Source organism: Carettochelys insculpta, chromosome 26 (assembly GCF_033958435.1).
Source record: "Carettochelys insculpta isolate YL-2023 chromosome 26, ASM3395843v1, whole genome shotgun sequence".
NCBI classification, from domain to species: domain Eukaryota; kingdom Metazoa; phylum Chordata; order Testudines; family Carettochelyidae; genus Carettochelys; species Carettochelys insculpta.
The window spans coordinates 14383473-14398915 of NC_134162.1; the positions used below are offsets into that span (position 1 = coordinate 14383473).

The 15443-nt window shown below is 45.2% G+C and overlaps 1 protein-coding gene across 2 annotated transcripts in view; it reads right to left on the reverse strand.

The window, feature by feature from the left end:
* The window catches only part of KCND3 (potassium voltage-gated channel subfamily D member 3), a 216930-nt gene that overhangs the window by 39406 nt on the left and 162081 nt on the right, over positions 1 to 15443 (reverse strand). For both annotated transcript variants that reach the window (XM_074977529.1, XM_074977528.1), the window contains exon 2: positions 5464 to 5626. In XM_074977529.1, coding sequence (XP_074833630.1) covers positions 5464 to 5626 — 163 coding nt within the window. The remainder of the gene's footprint in view (positions 1 to 5463; positions 5627 to 15443) is intronic.

Sequence of the window (15443 nt, forward strand, 5' to 3'; positions counted from 1 at the left end):
ATTACAGCTCTTGGCGCAATGGCTGTCACTTGGACTTACCAACAGACACTTTAGTACTTAATAGCTTTGCTTCAGTCTTTTCTGTAAAAGACAAAGAGGTGCCTAGGTGCTTTGAAGGCTAGTTAGATGAAAGTCAGTTACTGAATATATGTCTCTAGATCATAAAAAATAACAGTCAGCCTCATTACCATTTTTTTTTGTATTTTCTGATTTGCTGCAGGGAATATTATTTAACACTCCCACCCTGCAACAAGATTCATCTGACTTCTTCAGTGTCAGAAACTTGAGTCTGAGGCCTGGGTTATGGCTAAAACTTGGATCAGTCTAGTTACATTGTTCAGGACTGTGAAAAATGTCAAGACCTGAGTGATGTCACTAGGCTGACCTAATCTCTTTGTAAACAAGGCTACTTCAGCCGAAGAATTCTTCCATCAGCTCAGCTACCACCTCTCAGAAAGGTGGGTTTACTACAGCAATGGAAAAACCTCTGCCACCACTGTAGTAGGTGTTGATGCTACAATGCTACAGCATCAGAGCCAGTAGTGCAGACACATACTGAAGGCAGGGCTGGCGATAGACTCCTCAAAAGGGTGGGGCTTGGGCAGAAGGGTCAGGGTTCGGAGCTAGCCTTCCCTAGCCAGTCCTCAGAACCACCCAGGCTCTAGAAGCGATTTAAAAAGCCCAGGGGTTCCAGCCATTGCCACTGCTGTGGTAGCAGTGGTGGCCATTTTAAAGTGCTGGGACCTGGTGCAACTGCCCTTTTTCCTCCCCCTGTATTAACAGCCCTGACTGAACATAAATACTCTCTCCTGATTACACTGTCCTTATAGCCTACCAGGTGTAGGTCTCCCTGCCTGGCTCCTGGTATGAAGAAAGTGCAAAAACGGGGTGTAAAACACATCTGCTGAGCTTGACAGCACTTTACATGCCCCATGAAGCATAATGGCATGCCACCATGAGCACCAGGAGAGGTGCCTGGGGACAAAGGGTGTGATTCTGCACTCACACATGCCGGTTTTACACCAGTGTTCCTCTGAAGACTCCAGGAGAGAGGTCTCTGATTTACCCCAGTGGAAGCAAGTGACAATCCAGGCAGCATTTGTATGATAAAATGAGGTCCACACACTGGAAGGGTTTGAGAACCCGTGACCTAAATGTTATGCCTGCTGGAATGGGATGTGTGCATCAGTGAGAGAGATATCCTTGGTGCTTCTCTCTCTGCTCCGATATGTTGTTTCCCAAGCTGTCCTTGTGATGCTCAGCTCCAGCACAGAGACAGCACTGCACCCCCTCTGCTGTATTTCAGCTCCACCTGGGTGAAGCAACCTCTGGGATCTGAAGCTGGCGTGTGGTGTCTTTTTGCTGTTGTTTGTATCTCATTTGAAAATTCTTGCACTCTTCTTTCACTACAGGGGGTTCAATAGTAAAGTTATTCCACTCGTTTTGTGTGAGGATAGTTCTGTATCCATAACAACATTGATTCATCCAGAGGAGCACATGCCTCTGCTACCTACAGTGCTCAGGCCCTTTTCACTCGTACTTAGGGACAGATTTAGGTAGCAGAGCAGCTCGATTTTACATCTGATTAAATGACACAAAGATTTTGTGGGGGTGGGGTGTAGAGTGGGCTGTAAGGAAGCAGCCTGGGGACAGTGAAGTGATCTCAGCCACGGATAACAACGATAAAATCTGTCATCAGATTAATGGCCTCATTGCTCTCCAAGGACCATCTGTGAATATCAAGCCTGGAACACAGTCAGCTGAATTGATTGAAAAGCTGAAGGTAGACAGGTGGTGAGTTCGTGAAGGAGCTCACACCTCTACCCAGGGTATCTGGAGTGCATGGTAGTTTAGCTGGGTGTGGTCTCTGAGGATTTATGTAATCGAAAGATACCTTATTTTCTTCAACACTTTGAACAGTAAATGCCTTAATACTCCTTCCTCTAATCAGTGCCATACATAGCAGTTTAGAAGTTGTAAAGATGAGCCAGCAGAGGCTAAACTTTTGCTGCCTTGAAATATAACCTCATGTCCAATCTGGTGGCCGTGGTGGAAGTCTGCGTAGTTCTATTTTCAGACTGTATCTACATGTTTCTGTCTTCCGGGTTGCACCACAATATAACACAAAAGCTCAGATTACCTAGAAACTTCTCAAGGTTGGGCCTGATACTGCAACTATGGATCAAAATCCACGCAGCACCAGACTCCCAGTGGGTGATTTACAGCTGCTAAGAATCTATACACTGATTTCAGAAATTCTGGATCAAAGACTGTGTCATCAACTCACAGACATGCTTGGAGGATGGAGACTAGGAATACTCGACAAATTGGTACACGCAAAAGCTTTTCAGATCTAATCTAATTTACCAGTCCATCCATTTGCAGTATTTGTGTGGCAGGACTACAGTGTAGATCTACAGAGACAAGGTGGGTGAGGTAATATCTTTTATTAGGCCAGCTTCTCTTGGGGAAAGGGGCAAGATTTTGAGCTTACAGAGGACCTGTTCTTAGGTTTGTGTAAGCTTGAAAGCTTATCTATTTCACCAACAGAAGTTGGCCCAATAAAAGAGATTGTCTCATTCATCTTGTCCTGGGACCAACACAACTACAACACTGGAAATGTATAGAAATACAGTGAGGCTCTGCTGTATAAGCTACTTGCATTAAAATTTACACCCAAAGTGATCTACTTCTGTGAGTATATCCACTGTGAGTATATCCACAGTCCCAAGGAAGGCAGATCACTTTGCAAGACTGAATTGCTGTGGACACTCCTACCAACCTCCTGATGGCTTGGGCCATGTGAAACAAATGTGTGGCTGGTAATTTTTATCAGATGGGGGGCAGTGTATTTTATTTATGTCATGTTTACATTAGTGTGTATTTGCACAATGTTTTTCAACTAAATTACATTGTTATGCTGTACATTTGTAAGATATTAAATGATATGTATACACTGTCAAATCCATTTTGAATGTAGATGCAACCCCCTGAGCTAATATATTGCAGATGCATTTTCTTTAGACTTGACAGTTGTCCCCTTGTTGCTATCCTGTAAGTCCAGAATGCCAACATTTGTGAACTAGCTGGTCCCATCTCTGCTCAAGATGGATGCACATCCCAAATCCCTGCCTGGGCCAGAACAATACTATCCTCCACTGAGTCCAGGAAGCACTGAATTCCTGGTGCACAGTATTTAAAGAAAGAAATCTTCAGGCCAGAGGTGAAAGTAAGCTGGTGCACCCTGGCGCCGTGCTCTGGCATGAAGAAGCCAGATGGCTGGGGAGCTTACCTGCAGCTGCTCCCAATCAGTTCCTGGGGCTGTCCTGTAGGCAGCTTTGCTAAGAAGCAGGCAGCCAGGAGGTTGAAAGGGGCTGGCTGGAGGTGTGCATGCTCCCTGGTCTGGGGGTGTCCCACCCCTTCCCCACCCGACCCCCCCCACCAGCAAATTTTCAGGAGGGCCCAGCTGTGGGGGATGCAGTGGTGTGTACCAGGTCTTCTTCCTCTTCTCCAGATGATCAGGGAGTGAGGGGAAAGGGCACACCTTGTGTGGCTTCCTCTCCCTCCTGACTGCCGTTGGGAAGGGCAAAGGAGGAATGCAGCAGGCTGTGACCCTTCCCCTCACTCCTTGAGAATCAGAGGAAGAGAAGGACAGCAGCAGCATCCTGGTATGTGTGGCTGCATCTGTCCCGGCCCCCTGAAATGGTGCCCTTGCCTCCCTGCACTCACCCCTTCATGTCCCTGCTCTGAGCCCCTCCCAGCCTTGATTTCTAAGCTTCCCACATCCAGCCCTGCGCCCCCACACCCTCAGCCCCATGCCCTGACTCCTGCACCCCTACAGCCCCTGTGTTCTGAACCCCTCCTCACTCCCACACTCCAGCCCCAACTCCTGCCCCGCTCACATCCCCCACCTTCCACCCTGAGCCCGCTCACTTACATTTCTTACAGGTGCTGTCCCATTGACACTGCCCCCCCCGGCTGAGAGTCCCCCCAAAAGGTGGTTGCTATGACACCACCTGTAAGAAACTTAAGTTACTTTCACCTCTGCTTTAGGCTGCACCACAAATGCCACTGCACAGAGCTGCAGTGCTACAGTTACACAGCTGTAATGAAAACACTAATTACAGTGTTGGAAAGAGTTTTCCACTAAGGCAGGTAAGCCACCCCCTTAAGAGGCAGTAGCTAGCTTGACAGAAGAATTCCTCCATTCACCTAACAATGTAGTACTAAACTGGGGCTCAAGTTGGCTTAACCACATCGTTCAGGTGTGAATTTTTCACGCCCCTGCATGACATAGCTAATTCAGCCTATGTTTTAAGTGCCTTAATTGCTGGGAGCTATAAGAAGCAGCTTTTGCAATCCTGGCTTTAGTGTACATTAGCTGGTCTAAAATGCAGAATGTAATCCATGTGTTACGTTTTTGGAATGACTGTATCAGTATATCACTAGTAAACCCAGAAATTCCCAGGGCTGCTGGCTGTGGCCAGCACTTAATTCTGTATTACACGCAGGAGAATTTTTCACGTTTTATTATTATTTTTTTAAAGCTAGGACATGCTAAGACTACAAAGGGGCCATGCAGCCAAAAGGGTGAATAACTCCTGATACAGATAAAAAATAAGGATGTACATCTTTTATCACAGTGGAACCAGGCCAGTATATAACAAAGGGCAGCAATGGAAACCCCTTATGTTAGACATTCAAAACAAGATGAGATTAAAATAGAGTGTAGTGAACTAGATGGTGCGGGTGTATGAGTGTGGGCAGATGAGTGCTTAGGGTTGTGTAGTAGGACAGTGCCTGCAAGTGAAACGGGAGCTGCCTCAGGTAAGCACCCACACCCCAAAGACTTGCCCAACCCCAGCCCCACCCCCAGCCTCAGTCCCTAACTCCTTCCCAGACTCCATATACCACACCACAGTCCTGAGCTCCCTTCTGCACTCCAACACCCACCCGAATCCCAGTCCCCAACTCCAGCCTCCTGTCCTGAGCCCTCTCCCTTGACCGCAGCCTGGAGCTCCCTCTTGTACCTCAAATGCCTCATCCTCAGCACATCCAATGGAGCCCTGGCACCCTCCTGCACCACCCCACACCCATTCTCAGCCCACACACCCCTCCCACTCTCTGCTCCTCTCATTTTTGGCTCCAGCCCAGAGCCTAATGGTCCCACAAAATCTGCTATCCCCAGGCTCCCAGAAGAATGAATCCAGCCCTGGCTGTGTGTTAGATGACTAATGCACAATGATTTTGAGATGCTCCACTAACTTAAGTTAGCAGCAAGTTGGGCTTTGGATGTCTTTTATTCTTTCCTTAATGCTAGGCACTCCCATGGTGGTATAATGCTCATGTTGCCTCTGGGTTGCTCATGACACTACCAGTAAAGCAGGATCCCCTTAATGCAGTGTGTCTGTAAACTGTGCAGCCTATCAGTGGGCGGAGCTGTTTGTTATGACTGGGTCTTACCTTTTGTGCTCTTCGCTTGTCGGCTCTCTGATTTTGGTGATAAATTCGGCTGAAGTTGGAAACAATAACTGGGACAGGCAGAGCAATGACCAGCACCCCACTCAGCGAGCAAATGGAGCCAAATATCTTCCCAGCAATCGTCTTAGGCACCATGTCACCATAACTAGAAGGAGAGAGAATAAAAAAGAGGGCCCACTCTTTTAGACAAAATCACTGATGACAGGAGCCTGTATAATTTTTACTGGGCATGCAGGCAAACAGCAAAGTCTCATAACCAAGTAGCGGCCTCTGGTCACTTGGTGCATTTCCTCCCAAACAATCCTAATGCTACCCCCACAGGAAAGGTATCCTTGGATATTCAAAGGGAGTGTCTTGATAATAGGCAACATTAGGCCTTGAAGAAGAGCCTTATCAAAACTTGAGAGTAGCCTTCTCTTGGTCTCCAATGGATACACAACTGAACTTACTCCAATGAACTGCTCTAATCTGGAACACTCTCATCCAGCAACATCTGTAATCTGGTGTGATTTTAGTTAGCCGGTGTCCACCTAACCCAGCCCTCGCTTTCTGTGGAGAAACTCAATGCTTTGCTTTGTGGTTACTCACTAGTTGCAATAGAAAGCTAGCACAGGTACAGTGAAATTTGGACACTAGGAGACAATCTCTTAAAACATAAGTGCACCTGGTCATGATAGCTGTGTCTACACGTGCACGCTACTTCAAAGTAGCGGCACTAACATCGAAATAGCGCCCGTCGCAGCTACACGCATCGGGCGCTATTTCGAAGTTAACTTCGACGTTAGGTGGCGAGACGTCGAAGTCGCTAACATCATGAGGGGATCGGAATAGCGCCCTACTTCGACGTTCAACGTCGAAGTAGGGACCGTGTAGACGATCCGCGTCCCGCAACGTCAAAATTGTGGGGTCCTCCATGGCAGCCATCAGCTGGGGGGTTGAGAGACGCTGTCTCTCCAGCCTGTGGGGGGCTCTATGGTCACCGTGTGCAGCAGCCCTTAGCCCAGGGCTTCTGGCTGCTGCTGCTGCTGCTGCTGCTGCAGCGGGGGATTCATGCTGCATGCACAGGGTCTGCAACTCGTTGTCGGCTCTGTGTATCTTGTGCTGTTTAGTGCAAGTGTGTCTGGGAGGGGCCCTTTAAGGGAGCGGCTTGCTGTTGAGTCCGCCCTGTGACCCTGTCTGCAGCTGTTCCTGGCACCCTTATTTCGATGTGTGCTACTGTGGCGTGTAGACGTTCCCTCGCTGTGCCTATTTCGATGTGGTGCTGCGCAACGTCGATGTTGAACATCAACGTTGCCAGCCCTGGAGGACGTGTAGACGTTATTCATCGAAATTGTCGCCACATCGAAATAGGCTACTTCGATGTAGGCTTCACGTGTAGACGTAGCCGATATGAGGTTGAATTAGCATCCTCTGTCAGTGAGGACAATAATCTGTGCTTACTGCTATTACCAGCAATGGCTTCGTATTAGTATTAGGGTGCCACATGTAAAGCACTGATGGAGATTTGGACTCCACAGGTGAGAAGACCTGGGTCTTGCCCTGAAGGCTCACCATAGAACTTTAGCAAAAACAATGACAACTAACAGGTTTTAGCAAAAACAATTAACAGGTGTGTTGTGAACAAGACACGAGAAGTCATTCTCCCGCTCTACTCTGCGCGGTTAGGCCTCAGCTGGAGTATTGTGTCCAGTTCTGGGCACCGCAGTTCAGGAAGGATGTGGAGAAATTGGAGAGGGTCTAGAGGAGAGCAACGAGAATGATCAAAGGTCGAGAGAACATGACCTATGAAGAAAGGCTGAAAGAATTGGGCTTGTTTAGTTTGGAAAAGAGAAGATTGAAGGGGGACGTGATAGCAGTTTTCAGGTATCTAAAAGGGTGTCATAAGGCAGAGGGAGGGAACTTGTTCTTCCTTGCCTCTGAGGATAGAACAAGAGGCAATGGACTTAAATTGCAGCAGGGGAGGTTCAGGTTGGACATTAGGAAAAAGTTCCTAACTGTCAGGGTGATCAAACACTGGAATGAATTTCCAAGGGAGGTGATAGAATCTCCATCACTGGAGCTATTTAAGAAGAGGTTAGATAGATGGCTTTCAGGGATGGTCTAGAAAGTGCTTGATCCTACCATGAGGGCAGGGGGCTGGACTCGATGGCCTCTTGAGGTCCCTTCCAGTCCTACTCTTCTATGATTCTATAATGAGGAATCCTGTGTGTCATCTTAAAGACTAACACATTTATTTGGACAGGAGCCCACTAAGTAAGATACATCCCAGGGCCTATAGCAGAGATGAGTGCGGAACCCTGCTCTCAGAAGTCCTGATCCAGCACCTTCACCCAACACCTATCCTCTTCCTGTGTAACAAAGCTTCACCTTTTTCCCCACCGGTGTTCCCCATAAGCTGAAACATGGGTGGCCACCCAGGAGAAATTCAGGTGCTACCCAACTGATTGGCAGAGTGCCCATAGCTGGCAGCCTGGGTTTCCATTGGTACTGCACAGCTGCATATGCCTCAGAGCACATAACAGAATTTATGCTGCATGTGGATGGAAAAACTGAGGGAATATTGGTCTCCACCTGGGGTTACACCCAAGGGGTGGTCACTTACACTCTTCAAAGCATCACCATCTGTGCCACTGATGGCCATTTCGAATTTTTTGCCTAAAGTAGACATAGCCTTAGATTATCCCTGACAGATGTTTGTCTAGCCTGCTCTTAAATATCTCCAGTGATGGAGATTCCACAGACTCCCTAGGCAGGTGCTCAATCACCCTGACAGTTAGAAAGTTTTTCCAAACGTCCCACATAAGCCTCCCTTGCTGCAGTTTAAGCCCACTGGTTCTTGTCCTACCCTCAGAGTTTAAGGAGAATAATTTTTCTCTTCTCCTTGTAACAACTTTTAAGTACTTAAAAGCTGTTATCCTCTCTACGTCACTGATGTGCTCCAGATAGTTAAGATGTAGCTCTGTAACTTGAAAAGCATGCTGGCCAGATAGCTCTTTACAGAAGCCATACAATCTCACTGCACGCTAGCCCACCAGGATGTTGTGGGTTTTACCCAAGTCCCCGCAGAGCAGATACTTTTAATGTTTTGATTTTGGTACCTTTTCCTGCCTGCTAGTCAGTCTCTAAGGAATGCTAATCTGATCAAAGAGCACTTTTGCAATGTGTCTTTCCAGGCCTAAGCTACAGTGCTGTGCCTTGAACTAGGGGTGGAAAACCAAAGGTGGACTTCAGGGTCAACTCCAAGCATAAACTGAGCTATCAAAGTAGCATATTCAGGATACAGACACTATGGGGCACTCAGGTGTGACGTTGTTCTTTTGTGCAGAGATGAGAGCAAGATAGGTGATGAGCAGCATTCAGAGGACCTCTCTAGAATATTAAGCTATCTTCAGGAATGGCTTGATGTAATAAACCTGATATCCAACCAGCAAACAACTGCAGCCTCCACTCAACAACTTTCACTTGCGTTTGTGTTGTTTTACTAACACAGCCATGTTGGTAGAGGCCTATGGTGTGTCAATTTGTTGCTCTCACAATATGGTTAGCAATGACACAACAGTGATGAACATGGTATGTGAACCTACCTTGATTAGAATACAGACCTTGCGACTCATAGACACTGTTCTCTGTCACAGAACCTCCCCTATTTCCTCCTAGCTCCGAGGTGGTAATAATTACGGACTAGAACATCTCCCTGATTTCTTTCTCTGGTATTGACTCAGCTGTTGTAATGAATGAAGGAGTGTGTGTGTGTGTGTGTGTGTGTGTGTGTGTGTGTGCAACTAAGACCCTCCTATTTCCTTCCCTGCCTCCCTGCCTACCTGTTCCACAGAGGGATTAATGGCTCAGCCCAGCTCCCCCTGAAGTAAAAGACTGACATCAACTTCCTGCAGTTGGATCAGGCCCTAAGCAAGTGAGTAGCTCTTCTTACTCCTGTGCTTCTGGACCCAGTAACTGCATATTCTGTCTTGCAGTGTAAGGTGTGGGAGCAGCTGGCTCCCTCCTGGTCCTTTGCACAAGCAAGTAATCTGAATCACAGTCTGGCCTGTAGACAGCCTGATTTCAAAACCTTGCAACTGCTGACAAAGGCAGCTTCATAGCCCCAGGTAAACAGATGCACAAACGTCCAGTGCATTTATTTTAACCTTTATGGCCTCTCCCCAAACCCACCAAGAAGAATCCTGTATTACGCAATACTCATGCCTCTGCCTGTTCAACTAAAACTTCGGAAACCAAGACTGGAGGAACACATGCTCTATAATTAAAAAGTCTCTAATATTACTGTCACCCACTCCTATCTTTTGGCATCAGTTGCTGAGCAGCCTGTGGGCACAGAACAAGTTGATTCATTCCACTTGACAATGCAGTGCCTTTGCAAGTTGACTTTGGGTAGCTTTAATTTATAATAATGAAGATATCAGGCCTTGATGAGCTCTAACCCTGATCTCACATGTAGATGGTCATCAAGAGAGTTTTCTGACCTTATAGATTAGATAAAGAGGGTAAAAAAATGAAATATGTGTTGTGGCATGTTCCACCAGAGGGAATTTAAATTGCCACCTTGCTCATATGAATTCCAGTAAATTGCTAATTATCCTAAATAAATATCCCCACAGCACATTATTCTGTAATTGGGTGAGGGCCTTTTCTCTGTGTGCTGCACAATCTTATGTGGTAGCAAAGAGCCATGACATGTAAATAGACACCACTGATCATACAGCTCACTGCCAGAGAAGCTTGCTGGAGGTTGTAGCAGGGAAGCCAAGGACTCAGGGGACTCACACAGTCTCCCCCTACAGCTCCCAACAGTGCTGGAACAATTTGTATAGAAGGGATGGTGAGAGCCATTGAACCAAACTGTGACTGGTGCAAATAATGGAAAGCACTGCAAATTGGGGGAGCGCTTTTTTTCCAGCACCTAGGACAGCTCCTGGAGTAAAGGAACATCATGGGCAGCCTGGCCTGGTTGTCTGTCCTATGCCTGTTCCCTGAAAAGAGGCCCCCAGGCTCCAGCCCAGTTGACCCCCTTTTAATGACATATATATAATGCAGAGGGTGGCCTCCCAAACCATAACTGGTACTGTGCTCACAGGCTCTGACCCACAGCCCAATGAAGCTAAAGGAAAGTCTCCCCATTGACTTATAATAATAAATAGTGGTACATATCTCATAGAGCTGAAAGGGACCTCAGAAGGTCATCAATTTCAGCCCCCTGCCCTCTTGGCAGGATCAAGCACCATCTCCTTTTTAATCTATTTGCTCCGGCTCCCAAAATGGTCCCTTCAACGACTGAGCTCACAACTCTGGCTTTATCAAGCTAAACTCCAGCCACTGAGCTATCCCCCCATTTCTTTTTTAGGTTTAGACTTCATGGGGCTTTGGACCAGATCCTTAAGACTACAGTTGCTGTTACTCCACTCTTGGCATATGAGTCTAGTGCAATATTAATTGCTACAGTGCCACCCTGTTTTCTTCCCTGTACAATGGTGTGAGGTGCTAATGGCCTTGTGGCATATTTATAACAGAGATGCCAAATAATAAAAAAGTATTGTTTTTCAATGAGCATTAATTGGACATTTTAAACCTAAACCTCCCTTTTTTCCTGACAAGAGTCAAAGAACCTCAGCCATCCCCATTAATTTGTTTGTTAAAAGGCAACTCATCACTTACAAAGGGAAAAATACTTCTGCAGAAAATACATTTAGGTAATCCTTCAATAACCTCATTAGGGTAGCAAGATGAGAAAAGATCTATATTATGATAAATGGTCAGAAGGCTTAACGGGAATTTGGAACCTACAGTGCAAACAACACCAGGCTTCGGATTCAGCTTGGCCAGGTAAAGCACTCTTGTCACAGAGAGATAGGATGGCCTTAGGTTTAAGACCCTGGATGCAAGCTCAGAATACCACAGTTAAATCCTTGGCTCTGCCGTACTTCTTTCTGAGACCTTGTGTAAATAATGTAATCTCTCTGTGCCTCAGTTCTCCACCAATGGAATGACAATGGATAACCCCCTCTTTGTCTGCTTATTCTGTTAAGATCTTTAGGGAAGGGAGTGTCTCTGATTATGTATAGACCCAGTACAAGGGGGTTTCAAACTGCCATTGTAAGCAAATAATAACAACAGTGATACTGAAGTCCAAGGTTAATACAGCTCTGTAATAGGCTCCAGGCCTACCAAGAGACGTGTGCTGCAAATTGGCCACACTAGATGTAAAGCATGTCTAAACACACTTACTGTTTAACAGCTAGCCAGTAGTCAACTGTGTAACTTGCTAGAATTCACGCTGTTCCACTTACTTTATTACATTAAGCACCTCTGATGCAGGCCAAAAAATGGTACATATTTGTGTATGTTACGATACACAGCCCTCCTGGATTCCTCAGGAGGGTGCAAATAGAGTTTTGCCTTTCTCACTGAAGGTGTCTAAAGAAAATGTTGCTGCGGCCTTCCCTGTTATAGCGACAGTGGGCGCTTGGGCTGCTTTTGATGGATGAGTGCTCTCCTGAAACATCCAGCATGGGCATAAGTCTCTGAAAATTGATTCCATAGGAAATCAGCTAAGGTTGAAAATATAATATATTGGCTAAATTGACTGGTACAGGGAGCTGCTCTGTGCTTCAGAGTTTTTGCTATGTGATGATGCTCAGTTTATTTCAGGGTGTTGTGCTGCTGTCCATCTCCGTAGTGTCTGGGTGCCTTCCATGTAAAATGAATAGGACTAATAAAATCTGGCTGTGGGTTTCATGGCACCTCTGTTACTTTTCCCAGTACACCATGTTGGTTGAAGACATCAGAGTGCAAGGATATCAAGATTATAATCGTAGAGAAATGGACTGGACAAAGCAAATGAGAATACATTATGTGGAACAATTCTACATTTCTAAGAAGATGTGCTAAATGCCAGCTAGCAAGTGGGCCCTTTCTGCCCTTTGGGCCTAGTTCTGGTGTCTTTACTCAGATTGAAGACTTCTTCTCAAACATATGGATTTACAGAAGTAGCCCCAGTCAATTCAATAGAACTATGTGCATGAGCGTAAGTAAAAGGTGCAGAATTAGGCCTTGAAGAAAGAATGCGCTGGCATTCCTTCCACACCCCTGCATTCTCCTGTGGCCAGGTCCCTGATTATCGGGTAGCCTAGTGGCTAGATCACAGAGTAGGTGGGCAGAAACAGGGGTAGTGAGGGTGGTTCTCACCTTCTGCAAGCTGTGCTCTTGACCTAGCAACTCTGAACCACTCCCTAGCCAGTCTAAAGTTTAGGACATGGCCCCAAGAGGCCAGATTCCCCCTTAGTTGGCATTTCCCTTTTACCAGAGGCATAGGGTGAGGGCTTACTTGGTCCTGTAGCTGCAATTTGTGTCCTGAGCCTACTGTACCTGTCTCATGCCTCCTTGCTAATCAGCCACAAAGTAAGCCAGTCTCCTTTCTTTTCTCCTCCCTCCAGGCCTGGCATCCATTGCAGGTAAATTGGGGCAGGGCAAGCTGGGCCCAGAGGCTTCTTTTTAGCTCTGGGATGCTGGGCCCTCCTTCCTTCACTCCCTCACACCTCTCCTCACACAGAAAGAAAATAATTCCTTGGAAGTCAGCATGTATATGTGCAGCATCCAAAACTACTAAGAAAGCAGAACAAATAGTGGGGCTGTTGGTAATGAAAAGGTAGAAGAAACAATCAAGCAATCAGAAAAGTAAATACCTCTTTAACTGAGCAGCCACAAAACAGATACTTTTCTTTACCTGCTTTCAGTTCGCAACCGAAGCAGCGGACTCAAGCTTATTATTATCCATGTCAGGACTGCTTCATTCTTAGTCATAACAGGGGCTGTATGATGCTCACCCTTATTAGCAGCTATCAGGCCTGCACATTTTAATATGCTATTGTTTTATTCCTCTTTCACTAAGAAATTGCTGTCAGAGAGAGGTCACTTCCTTCAAGTTTCTGTTATAATGGTGAAGTTGTCTGGACACCTCTTGAACTCCTGCAGCTGGAGACAGCAATAAGGTGCTGAACAGCTCATCGAACGACTGTCTAAAAATAGCTCTCCCAGCAGCATCCTCTGATGATCATCTCTCTCTGTGCAACACGCACAGACTCTAAAAATAGAGGGTTGTAATCAAAAAGCTGAAGACCCTTAACTACAGTGCAGAGACATTAGCAGGTGCTCCAATAATGAAGCCTTTGCAAGGCAATGAGGACATTTTGTTGATGTTGCTCTTTTCCATCCACTTGCTTGACATTTTCTTTAATGGGTCATGTTCTCAGCTCATGTAAAACTGATTTGATATAGGTGGAAAAAAGCTCCATTTATTTCTGATGGGGATTTGTCACAATAGGATCTGTTTCATCATCTTCCTATCCCTTTGCTTCCTTTTGCCTTTTGCTACTTCACCCTTCTTGAATCTTCATAGACCATCTCACTGAAGAACTTTTACCTTGCCATCCATTCATTCACTGTTTGTTACTTTCTTACACCCTTCTTAGAAGACCGAATGCTTCTAAAAGGTGACTTCCATTACCAGCCATGAATACACTGAATAAAAATATTCATGTAATATAACCTCCTGCTGTCTCTGCCGGTTTCTTTATACAGTATTAAAGTCTCTAAAAATACCATTGTCCAACTTCAACCTCCTGATATGTTAAATCGCTTACAAGGCTTTTCTTTAGCTGGACTAAATTAAATGACAGATACATTATATAGACTGAAGAACACAGCCACCATTCTTCTAAGTGAGGAAGCCCAGGTTAACTGACATAAAGGACTAAATTGAAGAATTGAGTGTAATGAAGAATTTTTTTTCCTTTTGCAAAATGAAAGGCACTTTTCTCTGCATGGCTGTTTTCAGTCCTGGAGTTTGAGGTTTCAGAAATGATTTCCCAGTTGTTTGGTTTCAATTCAAGTCTATAATTCTACCTTTCCAACTTTAAATTGCTAAAAGTTTTGGCATGTACCAGACAGATAGCAAATAACATAAGCTATCAAGCCAGCTACAGTACAAACTTAACTCCCTCCTCCAATAAAGGGAGCCAAAATAACTGTTTGCTTATGTCCCGATTAGCTTGTCCAGGAACCAAAAAGTGAACCAAATGTGTAAGACTAAAATAATGACTCAGAGGAAAAGAAAATCTTTTTAAAAAGAAAAAATTATTATTATGTTAATTAAACTCATACATATTAAGAAAAAATAAGAGCACCATAAGAACCATATGAGGTTTTGCCGTATCAAAGCCATAACAGATGTGGCTTCTAATGGTACCTCTACCTTCATAAGCTGATTAGTCCCTGTAGAAATCTAATATGATGACCTACAGCTGGCGGGGAGGGGTTAGAAATTTAACTTTAATGTAATAAATGAATGTATTTGTGTTAGGATTTAGAAATAATACTTTAAAAAATCTAAATTTAAGCTCCACCAACTATCCTTACCGTGCAATTAATTCTCATTCATTTTCTTTTGGTGCACAAGAGATAAGAACTGCAATTTTACCCTCCTTTTTTCATCATGCTCAGAACATATAAAGTCAGTTAGAGTATTGGCTGCTCAAAATCTAGCCTCTTTAACAGAGGTTATTTAACATTTTTTCTTGAGGCCTTTTGAAGCCATTTCATCAGAGAAATAGCCATACATATCATGAGAAAAATTAGAGACCAGGCCTTAGTCTTTCAAATGCCCTCCACCCTACTTAAAACAGGTTATAAGCAGCAGCAGCAGCAGCACCCCATTCTCAGTTCAATCAATTTAACTTGGCTAACAGTTTACAGACAAACCATTCGTTAGCTGGGTATAGACACTGTATAGTTCATAATTAAGAAACCACAGATTTAAAAAATGAAAAAGAATGTTAATGTGGCACATGAGCACTTCACCTTAACTCCAGGAACATATATGTAGAAGTGCATTAACCATTGGCTAGACTGCCATCCAAGGAGCCTTCTCCAAAGCCTACTGACATCAATGG